The sequence below is a fragment of the Carettochelys insculpta genome, chromosome 8 (genome assembly GCF_033958435.1).
Source record: "Carettochelys insculpta isolate YL-2023 chromosome 8, ASM3395843v1, whole genome shotgun sequence".
Taxonomy (NCBI): domain Eukaryota; kingdom Metazoa; phylum Chordata; order Testudines; family Carettochelyidae; genus Carettochelys; species Carettochelys insculpta.
In genome coordinates, this window is record NC_134144.1 from 37,529,109 (window position 1) to 37,542,499 (window position 13,391).

At 45.6% G+C, this 13,391-nt stretch overlaps 1 protein-coding gene and 1 long non-coding RNA gene across 4 annotated transcripts in view; one reads left to right on the forward strand and one right to left on the reverse strand.

Annotated features, from left to right (window-relative positions):
* The window catches only part of LOC142017255 (uncharacterized), a 34,914-nt gene extending 34,333 nt beyond the window's left edge, over positions 1-581 (forward strand). Inside the window, exon 6 of the long non-coding RNA XR_012646498.1 lies at positions 492-581. This is a non-coding gene — a long non-coding RNA (uncharacterized LOC142017255). The remainder of the gene's footprint in view (positions 1-491) is intronic.
* LOC142017252 (uncharacterized) overlaps positions 1-6,872 on the reverse strand; it is a 67,866-nt gene extending 60,994 nt beyond the window's left edge. For all 3 annotated transcript variants that reach the window (XM_075002124.1, XM_075002123.1, XM_075002122.1), the window contains exons 1-3: positions 6,833-6,872; positions 2,238-2,407; positions 450-1,018 (exon numbers count right to left, since the gene is read on the reverse strand). In XM_075002124.1, coding sequence (XP_074858225.1) covers positions 450-1,018; positions 2,238-2,394 — 726 coding nt within the window. In that variant the 5' untranslated portion in view covers positions 2,395-2,407; positions 6,833-6,872. The remainder of the gene's footprint in view (positions 1-449; positions 1,019-2,237; positions 2,408-6,832) is intronic.
* Between the last annotated feature and the right edge of the window lie 6,519 nt (positions 6,873-13,391).

The following is a 13,391-nucleotide window of genomic DNA, read 5'->3' on the forward strand; positions in this document are numbered from 1 at the left end:
ATTTCCCACTGGACCCTGACAGAGACTTAGGGTCAAATTCCGATGTGGACGTATCCTTGTCGAAATCTATAGAGGAGTGCTTATGCCAGAGGTGAATTTGGAACCTATGACTAAAACAATATTATCTCTCTGACTTGTTGCAGAAGAACTAGAATGTCACCCTTTAGACAAATATAACTAATGTTAAAATACCTTTCCTGAGGAGGAAATATAATAAAAATATCACAGATCTTTTAGGGCAAATTCAGCTCCCAGCATCCAGCCTGAATATTTCCACTGGGGAGATCCATGGAGGTGGAGGTGACTGTGTCAGACTGAAATTCAGAGTGTTGTTTCTATCCTTAAAATACTGATTTTTTTAAAAGAACACCAAAAATCAAAAACACTGGAAAGATAAAAACTTTTCAAACATTTGGATAGAATGTTTTCAATCCTTGGTCCATACATACCATTTCTTTCACAATTTTCTCCACAACTCCTTTCTCCTGTAGATTGAAAACAAACCTTGATGCTGGGACACTGGCCAGAAGCCGAAGCTTAGCAGCATTAGCCACCTCCTCAGCCACTCTAGTCATTCCTACTGTGAAGAACACAATCCCTTGATGTTTTGCATCAGCAGTAGCTGCAAAAATATCTGGATTTCTTGGATGATCCACTCCATCTGTCAAGAGCACAGCTGCTTTCACACTGCCGTGAGTCCCTTCAGTCATGTATAGTTGTGTGAGATTGGTTATGGCATATGTTGTATAGGTACCATGACCTATGTAGGTTATAGGAGCAATGCGGGATTTGAAAGATTCAGGACCCTTCCAGTCTCGGAAAGTTTGCTCTATGAGAACACTGCTACTGTACTGAAGCAAGGCCATCCTCCAGCTGAAAGTATGTCCAGAATTGACTTGAACTTCTTTCATACTGTTCACTGTTTCCAGTACAAATTTTTTCTGTTGTTCGTGATTATAGTCCTTAGCACTTTCTGAACTGTCCAACAGAAAAGCTATTTCAAGAACACAATCTTCATCTGGAATAAATTTGATAAGCAAGTGTAACTACATTAGGAAGCTGTATAACTCATACAATGATCTATTTTTATTTAAGTATTAGGCTTTGAAATTAGAATCTAATTTTCTGGAAGTTTAAGAATACTTGCAGAATAAGCATAAGGATGAGGAACCTTCTGAAATTTGGGAGCGATTTAGAATCAATGGGATAAGGAACCATTTGAAGTTGGAAGAGACCTTCTGGGGAAGAAGAAACCTTCTGAGGGTGAAGGAAAACTCTGAAAGTGGGACAATCTCCTTCCATAAGGAATGTTCTGAAAATATTTATACCTTCAGTCAGAAATCCCACCTGGTATCTTACAGGAAGGGACTCAGAAGATTAATTTCTGGGTGGCTAATTGGGAGAGCTGGGTTCTACTCATGGGCCTACCACAGGCATGCAGTATGATCTTAAGCAAGTCACTTGACCTTTTTGTACCTTTGTTTTATTTCCTGCCCTTTATCATGTGTATTTTGATTGTGAGCTCTCTAAAGTAGGCATACTGTCTCTGTGTGTGCATACTGCATTTAGCATATTTTGGTTCCCAATCTCTAAAGGCTGCTGTAATATATGTAATTTATGATCATAACACAATTGTATCTCTGGCAGGCCAAACAATGAACTCTTTAGAATACTTCATTTAGTGCCCTGTACTGTGCAGAAGTGTTAGAGAGGTAGCCATGTTAGTCTGTATCTTCACAAAACAAAAAAGCAGCCATGTAGCACTTTAAAGACTAACAAAATAATTTGTTAGGTGATGAGCTTTTGTGGGACAGACCCAATTTTTCAGACCTAAAAACTATTTTTGAGTGCTTATATGTTTGGTACAGAAGAGTGTAAATTTAAGTGTGTACATAAACTTTTGCAGGCTCAGGGGGCTAACGAATTAGCTAGTATTAATCTTCTGAAAAACTAGGAAAATTAGTTTTGAATAAATGTGTCTGCCTCTCTTCTTTTCCTGACAATATCACTACTGAGATCCACAAATATTAAGAATGTAACAGAAGACTCCTCCCACTGTACTCTTCAAAGCTCTTTTTCACCTAGCCCAAGTAAACTGTACATCTGAGTGTAAAAATATGGCAAATGAAATTGTAAGTGGGTTAGCTCTGCAGGTTGCAAATATACTGTTTGAAGAGCAAGTTAACTATACAGTCTAGAATCTGAATAAACATTAAGAAAAATGTGTTAAAATTCACCTTGATCACTTGGAACGGGATCTTTTTCTATAGCATTTGACAGAAGATGCTTAGATTTTTGTCGCCTTACTACATTTCTTTTGTCTTCAATGAGATTTTGTGCCAAAAACAAATGTTGTCCTAGTAGCCACAAAAGACACCAGAATCTGTCGAACATGTCTTGTGGTTTCCTAAATAACACAAAATACAGCGATGATGCACATTATTATTTAGGCTGCACAAGGTCAATGAGGCATGAGTCTGCTTTTCTTGTATATGATGTAAACAGCAGTACATGCTGTAAGCAGAACTTTCAAAGGGGCTATCTGTACATTTGGTTTTAGGAAGAAGGGGCTTTCGAAGTCAGGGGGCCCTTTCGAAAGGCCCCCGTCTATGTGGGCAGTGTGCACTCCGAAAATGGCACTTTTGAATCACGTGTGGCCGCCGTTATGCTAATGAGGCACTGCATATACATGTCAGTGCCTCATTAGCATCTTCCGAACTGTCTCATTAACATGCCCCCTCCAAAAGGAGGGGGCTAGTGTAGACACAGCCATGGAGAACTGAAATAGAACATAAGGCCCAAACTGTCACTACTTTGGGATACCTAGATTTGTGGATGTCTAACTTCATACAGCTTCAAGAATTGGATGCTTTTTACAATTTTTAAAAGGACACACAGCAAGGGAATATTGGAGCCAGGAGCAGAATTTCACAGTTGCTGACTGCCAGTCCCTTACACAGCCCACTTACAATTCTCTTAGGCCGTGTCTACACTTGGGACAAACTTCAAAATGGCTATGCCAATGTCCAAATCGGAGAATACTAATGAGGCACTGAAATGAATATTCAGCACCTCATTATCATGCTGCCAGCCACAGCACTTCAAAAGTGCCACATTTCACTAGTGTGCAGCTTGTCTACATGGGGGTCCTTTTCGAAAGGACCCTGCAATCATCGAAATCCACTTATTCCTGTCAGATGATAGGAATAAAAGGATTTCGATGTTTGCAGGGTCCTTTCAAAGAGGACCCCCGTGTAGACAAGCCGCACATGAGTGAAATGCGGAACTTTTGAAGAGTTGCAGCCAGCAGCATGCTAATGAGGCGCTGAATATTCATTTCAGCGCCTCATTAGTATTCTCCGATGTGGCCATTAGCATGGCCATTTCGAAGTTTTTCCCAAGTGTAGACGTAGTCTTAAATGGAAGTAAATTGATTGGCCATGAAACCATTTTTTGCAATTCTGGAGAAATTCCCTATTCAGTCACTTTGCCTGTACTTACTGAAACATTTGTCTTCAGATTTCCTAATCTGGAAATATCACTCATAGTGCTCCACCACGGGTGGAAACAATGAACGCAACAGTGTAGTCCAGCCACCACCAGGGACTTGACCACTACTTCTCAAACTGAGCAGGAGCAGATAAAATACTTGAATTAGGTTATAATTTATTTTTATATTAATCCTATTTGAAGTTGCTTGGGTGCATTTTCAAATGATCAAGACTGGACAGTCTTGTGCCTTTTTTCTAAGCATTCTATATAGTTTATGACCAAGGACAGCAATCTAACACTGTGGTTCCCAACCTTTTCAGTAACATGGCACACTTCAATGAGATAAACAATTCCATGCCACACCTACTTTTTTTCAGCTGAATCAATTGCTCATAAATGTCACATTTACTTACATTTACTACGGTTACGATCTTACTACAGAGGTTTGCAACAGAGTAGTGCATACAGCAAGCTAAACAAGGATTAAAACGCATTAATGTCTCAGATCCAACACAGAGTACACTGTCTTAGACGGAGGACACAGACGCATTTTCAAAATCTGCTCAACACCATGCTAGGGAAAATTTCAGAGGCTACTCAATTACGCAGAGCTGGGGGAGGTGGCTCCAGAGAGGCTCCCCTACCCACCAGCCTGTTGGAGCCAGAACACAGCAGTTCAACTGCATTCCAGCTCCAACAGGCTTCCTGTCTCTCCCTCCCTCTTGCCATAGCAGCTGGTTTGGGCCAGGAAGCAGCATTTCATCTGGTGCAAATGGATTTCTGTGGTGTTGGCCAACCACAAACTGCAGAGAGGGGAAATTGATGAACCCCACAACAGCTGGGACTCAGGCAGCCTTGCTGCTTGAGCCCCAGATGGCACAGGGCTGTCAATTCCCCCCACCCCTTGCAAAGAGCCACAGTGAGAGGAAACTGACAAAATTTCACAGCACTCTTGGACAGTTCTCATGCACACTGGTTGAAAACCACTGGCCTAGCAGACGGAATAATTCTCTGGTTTATGGTGGTTTCCAGTCACAAACCTATAAGCATTTGTACAATGGTTCAGAATTCATTATACACTTACAAATGTACTTTAAAATCCGGTTCTTTTAAGAATGAACTATTTTTATTTAAGTTCCTAGGAGCAGGAATTTTCTTCTTGCTGCCAACATGATGATAGTGTATTTGATAATGGAAACATATTGGTTACGTCTACACTGGTCCCTCCCTTCTGAAAGGGGCATGCAAATACAGCCAATCTAAAATTCAAATGATACACTAATTTGCATATTCAGTGCCTTATTTGCACAATGAAAGCCACTTGCCATTCTGGGAGAGCTGTTTTAGAAATGCAAAACAGCCATGTAAGAATTAGGAAGGATGTTTTCGAAAGCGGGGTTTCCTTTCAAAGGAACGCTGTCCACATGGCTGTTTTGCATTTCGAAAGCTGCTCTTCTGAAATGGTGAGTGGCCACCATTATGCAAATGAGTCACAGAAAATGCAAATTTGTGCCTAGTTTGCGTTTTTTATCTGCCACATTTGCATGCCCTTTTTGGAAGGGAGCAGCCAGTGGCCACTGTAGAAGTTTTCAAGCACGTTATAAATAGCTTCACTACTGGAAACAAGGTGATATTATAAGCAATTGCAAAGTATTTTTAGAAAAAGAAATCTCTCTCTCTCACTGTTTCTCTTACCAGGCTACATGTACATGCTCTTGTAGTTGGGGTTGCTCAGTCAGGCTATGTCTACACATCAGAGTTATTTTGAAATAAGCCATTCCACAATAGCTATTCTGGAGCTAAGTAGAGGCACCTCTACAGCATGAGCTGAAAGCCAACTAACTTTCAACTTAGGCTGTAGGGCTATGTGTACACTAGCCCAAAACTTCGAAATGGCCATGCAAATGGCCATTTTGAAGTTTACTAATGAAGCACTGAAATACATATTCAGTGCCTCATTAGAATGCCGGCAGCCGCAGCACTTCAAAATTGACATGGCTCGCCGCCACGCGGCTCATTCAGACGGGGCTTCTTTTCGAAAGGACCCTGGCAACTTCGAAATCCCCTTATTCCTATCTGCTGGGTGGCGTGCGATTCAAAAGTGATGCTTTCAAATCATGTGCAACTGCCATTATGCTAATAAGGTGCTGCCTATTCATGACAGTGCCTCATTAGCATCTTCCCAAGTTGCTCATTACCATGCCCCTTCTGAAAGAAAGGGGCTGGTGTAGATACAGCCTGTGAAGTGGTGACCACTACATGGGACAATTAACCACACATAGGTGTGTGGGTTACACAATGAAGTTTACAAAATTCAAAATAACATGCCTGGTATTTTGAATTTATTTTGAAATGGCATGTGCATAGGGTAGATGCTTGGAAAGTGATTTCGAAATAACGGCTGTTATATCAAAATACCTTTGCTATGTGGCCGTAGCTTCAGAAATTAAAATACTTGTGCACTCAAGATTTTAGCTGTAGAGACATTGTGGTGAATTCTGATTAAACACAGAAATTCACAGGTGCCTTGTGAGGTGCAGGGCTGCTAGGCAAGGGGAGAGAAGGATCAAGGAGGGGGACCACTCCAGCTTTTACTCCCCGGGCGATGCCCCTCTCAAGGCAGCTGCGGGGGAATGAACCCTAGGGGAGAACACAGCTGGAACCCCCATCCACTCGCCCCTATTTATGGCAGCTGCCTTGAGCCTCTCTGGGGCAAGGGAACCGGCGCGCAGTGGGCTCCAGAGGCACCCGCTCGGGGCTCCTTCCCTCCCCGTGCCCCAGCTTGGCGCGGCGCCGCCCCCTGGCGCTGCCTTTTGCCCCAGTAGCCCACAAACGCCGGGTGCGGCCGAGCGGCGTCCGGACGCGAACACTCTTGACCTGGGAACGAAGCCGGGCTCCTGCCGACGGCGCCGAGGCCCGCCCTGGGACACGCACGTGCACCAGCGAGTTCGCGCCTGCTGTCTGCGCGGTCGGGCCGGCCCCAGGCAAAGCCGAGCGGCCGCCGCAGGAGACTGAGCTGCGGGACCCCTCAGCCCCGTCTCACCCACCCCCCGCTCTTTCTTGGCATTGCTCAGGGCACGGCCGGGCCCAGCCGCAGGCTCGCAGCGCTGAGCCCCTCAACAATTCCCGCCGCGCGCCCGTTCGCCGGCCGGGGGCGCTCGGTGCCCAAGCGGGCTGCGTCTCCCCGCGCGGCAGAGCTGCGCAGCGCGGCGGCCCTGGTGGCGGGAGCCCGTGTGTCTCAGCAGCAGAGCAAAGCTGGGAGAAACGCCGACCGGCGCCCGGGCAGCAGCGCCGCGTGCCTGGCCCACCGGTGACACGCAGGAGCCGGGCCTTGCCTTACCTCGGGGCTGCGGCTGGGTAGCTCGAGCGGCTCCTTTGCCCATGAGCGGGAAGCGCTGGGCTTCCTCTGGCAGCAGAGACCGCCTCCCTGGGCTGCCTCCAGCCGGCTCTGGTAAGCGGGGAGGGACGGGCGGGGGAAACAGCAGCTTCTGGGGGGGACTGATGTCTGGTAGCAGGGGCGCTAGCGGAGCAAGAAAAACAACTGGGGAAGGAAAAGGGAGCATTCACCTCCCCTCCCACAGCCACCGCCCCTCCAGGCACAGCCAGATCTCTCCATCCCGTAGTTAAGTGCTGCCTGCTGCGATCCGGGAAGCCTGTGGATGGCTTTATGAGCCAAGGCAGCAGAGGGTAGGCAGGGCCGCCCAGTATCATTATGGGCATGTCCCCAGCTCCAATGTTGATTTTCTGGTGTGAGAAGAAAGTCCTATCCTGGAGCTTTCTATACAGACCCGAATTCCTAAAAGATGTGCACGTTGTGCACCTTTCCAGACCATCCCACGTATATGTTGGTGACACAACCTTTGTGATCCACCAATGCCTGCAGCACCAGGAAGAACCTCTTGTGGTTTATGTACTCTGAGGCCAGGTGGTCCGGGGCCAGGGTTGGAGTGTGTGTTCTATCGCCCCACCGCAGTTAGGAAACCCCATGACAGCAAAGGTGTCAACTATGTCCTGCACATTTCCCAGAGTCACAGTCTTTTGCAGCAGAGGGGAATTGATTTTTCTTGGCTACCTGGATCACTGCAGCCCACACTGTAGATCTGCCTACGCTGAATTGATTTCTCATTGACCAATTGCTGTTGGGCATTGCAAACTTCCACAGAGCAATTGCCACTCACTTGTGAGCTGTCAAAGCAGGTCTCATTTTGGCATCATGGTGCTTAAGGGCAGGGGATCTGGAAGAGCGGCAAATCACAAAGTTCCATGGAAGTGGCCTTGCTCATGTGGAAGTTCTGCAGCCACTGCGGGTCATCCCAGACCTCCAAAACGATGTGGCTCCACCAGTGTGTGCTGATTTCACGTCTCCAGAACCGATGCTCCACTGCGAGCAATGCATCCAGGGCATCCAGCATCTGTGCATTCCTGGTCTCCAGTGCTTCAATGTCATCCAAATCAACCTCCTCATCCTGCTGCTCACTGTCTAATAAAATACTCCATGACACTTCAGGAAGTGGCTATGTAATGATAGATACACACTATGTAATGGCTCTAAGCTGATCAAGACCTTGGTCATCTAGTCCAGCCCCCTGCTTCAGGCAGGATCAACCCCAACTAAGTCATCCCAGCCAGGACCTTGTCAAGCTGGGACTTAAAAACCTCTAGGGATGGAGAATCCACCACCTCTCTAGGCAGCGCATTCCAGTGCTTCACCACCCTCCTGGTGAAGTAGTTTTTCCTAATATCCAAGCTACTCCTCTCCTTCTGTAACTTCAGACCATTGCTTCTTATTTTGCTATCTGACATCACTGAAAACTGTTTCTCTCTATCCTCTTTAGAGCTCTCCTTCAGGAAGTTGAAGGCTGCTGTTAAATCACCCCTCACTCTTCTCTTGTGTAAACTAAACAAGCCCAAATCCCATAGCATCTCTTCATAGGTCATGTGTTCCAGCCCCTTAATCATTTTTGTTGCCCTCCACTGAACCTACTCCATGCTAGCACCATGCAGTGGCATGAGTCAGGGCCAGGCTTTGGAAAAATGGTGCGAAATTCCTTGGGCCATTTGTTTTCCAATGGCAGAACAAGCGCAGAATGGCAGTGGAATGTGCCTTTGGCAATTTAAAAGCCAGATTCAAGCGTCTTTTGACCTGTTTGGACCTCTGCAAAGCCAACATCCCCGCTGTGGTTTCAGCTTGCTTTATTCTGCATAACATTTGCAAAGTAAAGGGGGAAAATTTCATGCCAGCCTGGATGGCAGAGGCAGATGACCCGGGCATTGTTTATGAGCAGCCAGACGCAAGCAATCAGCAATCCACAGAGAGATGCAATGAAAATCAGATATGCTTTCAAAAATAGCCTTATGAATGAGCAGACAGCCACATGAATCTGCTGAATTTAACTTTTCTGATACCACCCTGACCTCCCACAACGATGTGTGCTTGACCTTTATGAAAGCACCTCCAACTGCACCCCACCCATGTTAACTACTAAATAACACTGTGGAGGAGCAGGAGGGTTAAGAGGTGGAAAAAAAAGGGAATCCTGCCATCAGTGTGGCGGGGGAATGTAAGCCTTTTGCAGTGTGGCGAGGGCCTGGGTGTGGACCACGAGAATTTCCTTGGCCTCTCCTCCTCCATTCAGGGTCCCCCGACAAGAAGAGTTTGGGCAACATCAAGGGGACATTGGGCAACAGGGTGAGGAGGCTGTATAAGTGTGCAATCTGTGGTGGGTGGCACTCAGCAGTTCCAGCGTGGACCCGAGGAAGTCAGTCTGTTTGTTGAGAGCTGACAGGAGCTCTGCTGAGTCCTGGGCCCTTTCCTGTATCATTCTTTGTCACTACTGCTGTGTCTGCCTTCTATCAGCAGTGGCTTGGGCTTGCTCCTTCTGGGCCTCTTGCAGCTGCTGCAGGATAAGGTCCTGCTTTGTTCCTTTCCTCTGTGCATCACAGTGACCCTATCACTCCCACTCATGCTGCCTGTTGAAGACACTCAAAGTCAAAATTTAGATATAACGTTTAAATGTGACACAATGCACAAACTTATGCTATGAATGGGCCTCACTTTCACAATCACAGCATTTTTTTTTCCCAAGGCCACTTTTGGCTTTTTAAGGATGACAGTGAATCAACCTCCGCTGAAGAGAAGCTACAACTTCTCCAGACAATTTCACTGCAGACACAATAAGATCCTGGTGGCTAAGGTGTGGGGAGAGGGCTGGAAACAAAGCCCTGTAACATGTAAAACTCATAAAAACTTTCTCAGTGTCTCCTCCTAAATCCTGTGCAGGAAAAGCCTGCACAGAACATGCCAGTGTCTGGGAGCAGGGTCCACACAGCCTGGTATGGTGGTGTAGGGAGGATGTGAGCCTGCCAGCCGCATGGCTGGTTTCAGTGGGGCACTCCTGTGGACTGTAAAGCCCTCCACAAAAATTTCTCAGCAGGGGGAATCTGGAGACCACACAAGCAGCGTGGTGGGAAGGGCGGAGGCCAGGAGAGTACAACAGCTGCACGGAGGAAGGGGGAGACAGAGAGCCCACCAGCCACATGGTGTGGTAGGGCAGTTGTGGGAAACTAAAATGGACAGGGGGCAGTGAGATGAAGGGGCAAACTTTCATGAAACTTCTCATGCTGCTTCTAGATTGCAAAAAGAAGCATCAGTCTCCTTAGAATAAGACAGTAAAAAAGAAAATATGTTCATACTCTGTGGGCACAGGGCTGGAAAATTTTCAAGAATGGTGTGTGGTGCCATGATGCCAGATTACTTACTGTTGGCTTGGTGTGGCAAGATGTGTTATCATGAAAGTCAGAATAAATCAGGCTGCTCTATAACCCTTGTGAGAAAAATAAAAGAGTACCTGGCTGAGACCCTTATGGAGATCTTCAAAGAGGATAAGACCTCCATCCCCAGAAGTATTAACTAGGTGTTCTAGGGATCCCAGGCTATGGGTGCATAGATCTGCCTCACCTTACCCACAATCTGCCTATAGCAGTTTAAAAAATATGCTCAACAAAAGTAACCCTGTACCCCAACCCACCCACAACCCACTTGTAGCAGTTTAAAGAGCCCTCTCCAGCATTGCTGGACTCCGGAGCATCCTGCAATGAGGGGACTGACTCCAGGGTGACAAAGAGTTCCTGGCTGTTGGCAAGATCAGCTTCTTCGGATGTCTGCTGAATTGCTTGATGACTGGCATCTTCCTCTTCCGCAGTCAGCATCTCCTAACCCTTGTTGCTCTCACCAGAGAGCCGAACATTGTCTCCCAAGGAGTCTACGCAATTCTTGCCAACTGTGATTGGGTTCTTTCCCCAGAATCGCATCAAACTGCTCATAAAAGTGGCATGTTTTGGGAGATGATCCAGATCACCTGTTATCTTCGGATAAGTCTGCCTGAGCTCCTTGACTGTGACCCAGCATTGCTGAGCATCCATGGTGTACCCTTTCTCCAGCATGTCCTTGGAAATCTTCCCATAAATGTCCACATTTCTTTTGCTGGTTTGCAGTTTAGTCGGGACAGATTCATCACCTCACACACTAATGAGATCCTGGATCTTCTGATGGTTCCATGTGGGGGCTCTTTTGCAAACCTGAGAACTCTGAGAACTGCAACCCTGAGAACTCATGGCTAGATGTGATCGCTCCTGAGGTGTGTTCTTGAGGTCTGCTAGCCACACTGGCCAGAAACAAAATGAAGTCAAATTCCTGGGCTTTTTGTTACTTACTTCTTGCACTGGAGAGCAATGGAGGTGAAAGTGGCCAGAACGGACCCATGTGGGGTATTGTGGGGTACCTCTAGGACACGTCTGGGAGTCAATAAAATCAATGTAAAATAACGCTGTTTCCACACGAGCATTAATTCAACTTTTTAAATTTGAACTTGGCACTACACTGCCTGAGAGGGGCGGGGCAAGAAGGTCAACCTTAGTGTCCCTTAAAATTGACCTAATGGTATTTGCTGTGAAGACAGTCACATTGTAAAATGGCAGTATGTGTCTTAAAGTCAACTTTATGCTGTAGTGCAGACAAAGCCTAAGTCAGCATCTTGTTAGCTAACCTGATTCTTCACAGCTGTATTCAAGTACAGTAACATGTTCTACTGAAGACAAGGCTGGAGAGACTTTTCAGGGGGACCCCATACTCCTGAGAGTTCCACAACTCTACTCCATGGTGCCTCTCTCCACAACAGAAGGCAGAAGGGGTTGTGGGAAGGCTGGTAGGAGAGCTAACAGAGTAGCGAGTAGATAAACTGAACACCACCTGCTACTTCACACTGCATGTGTCTACACTTACTTCAGCATCATCGCTACGGAGATCAATCTTTTGGGGTTTGATTTAGTGCATCTATTACGGATGCACTAAATTGAACGATGAAGGTATCCATGTTGACCACAGTACTCCTCACAGTTGTGAGGATTAAGGGAAGCTGATGGGAGAATTTCTTCCGTCAACCTTCTGCTGTGGGGATAGTGGAGAAAGTTGACATGTGTCATGTCAACTCCAGCTTCACTATTGTTGTAGCCAGAGTTGCATATCTTAGGTCAACTTTCTCCCCTAGTGTAGACCAACCTACTGTGATCTTAGAAGAGCTGCCGCAGTGGAAATCCACAGCCCAGCAGACGTAGCTAAGCTATCAAAATCCCAGTTTAGACCCCTCCGCTTCATAATTCTGGTTGGGAAGGTGTGTATCCAGTAAGTCAGGGTGAGCAAACTTTTTACATCAGGCACCATTTCCCCCCCTGAAGTTCACAGTACCCCACCTGCAAACCTGCTTAATGTAATTCAAATCAAAAGAAATTTCAGTTTTGTTCATATGGAAAAAATCCTCTTTCAGCATGTGTAACAAACTCAGTATGTAGAATGTAGAAACTTTTATAATAGGAATATAAATGTTAATACACACAAACAGTAACATACTTCAGCATTTTTAATGAAATGGATGGGCCTGAGACCCAGCAGCTGATCATGCTACTCCCCACTTACGAAATTTCATGCCTGCCCGAGCAGCTACACTTAGCTCACCCTTGCTGTAAGCAAAACCTTGCCATTCTTTCACTGTGTCAATTTCTTATCTTCAAACAGAGGTGTCAAATGATTTCTTAACTGATTAACTTGGTTTTTTGTTTGCAATTTCTTGGCTTGGCTGAGTGATGGTTACCTCAGGACAGACTTCTTTTTTTTTTTCCCCCAGGTGTACTTTTGCCTTGAATGTAGTTTTATAGATGAGTGCACGTGATGCATTGCAATATTCTGACCAGAATTCCTGGTATGTGACTTGTCTTATACTATGCACTTCTAGACTTGTAGACTTCTGAAACTGTAAAGTTTTCAACATCCACTCTATGCTTAAGGTGACAGCATATCAGATAACTGAATGATGCAGATGTACAGAATATATAACTTTGATGTATTTTGAAGCTTTTCTGAAAAGGAAAGTTAAGGTTGCCACCTGCACAGATAACATAAATTAGAACCAACATGCTTATTGCAGCAGTTCTTTGTTATATTACTTACATTTATGTAATAATTCACAAACATTCGTTAAGACTAGAAATACTTGGTATGTATTTAATTTTTTTAACAAATGTATTTTGCAAGAAGAAGAATGTGCTCTAGAGGATAAAGCCCGTTTTGCTTGCTTCCTTTAAAAACAGTAAAAACAACGAGAAGTCTTGTGGCACCTTTTAGACTAACAGATGTATTGGAGCATAAGCTTTCATGGGCAAAGACCCACTTCATCAGATGCATGGTGATGCATGTCAGTGCATCTGATGAAGTGGGTCTTGCCTGTGAAAGCTGATGTTCCAATAAATCTGTTAGTGTAGAAGGTGCCACAGTACTTCTTGTTATTCTTGTGGATACAGACTAACACAGCGACACGTCTGATATTTAAAAACAGTATAAAAATTAT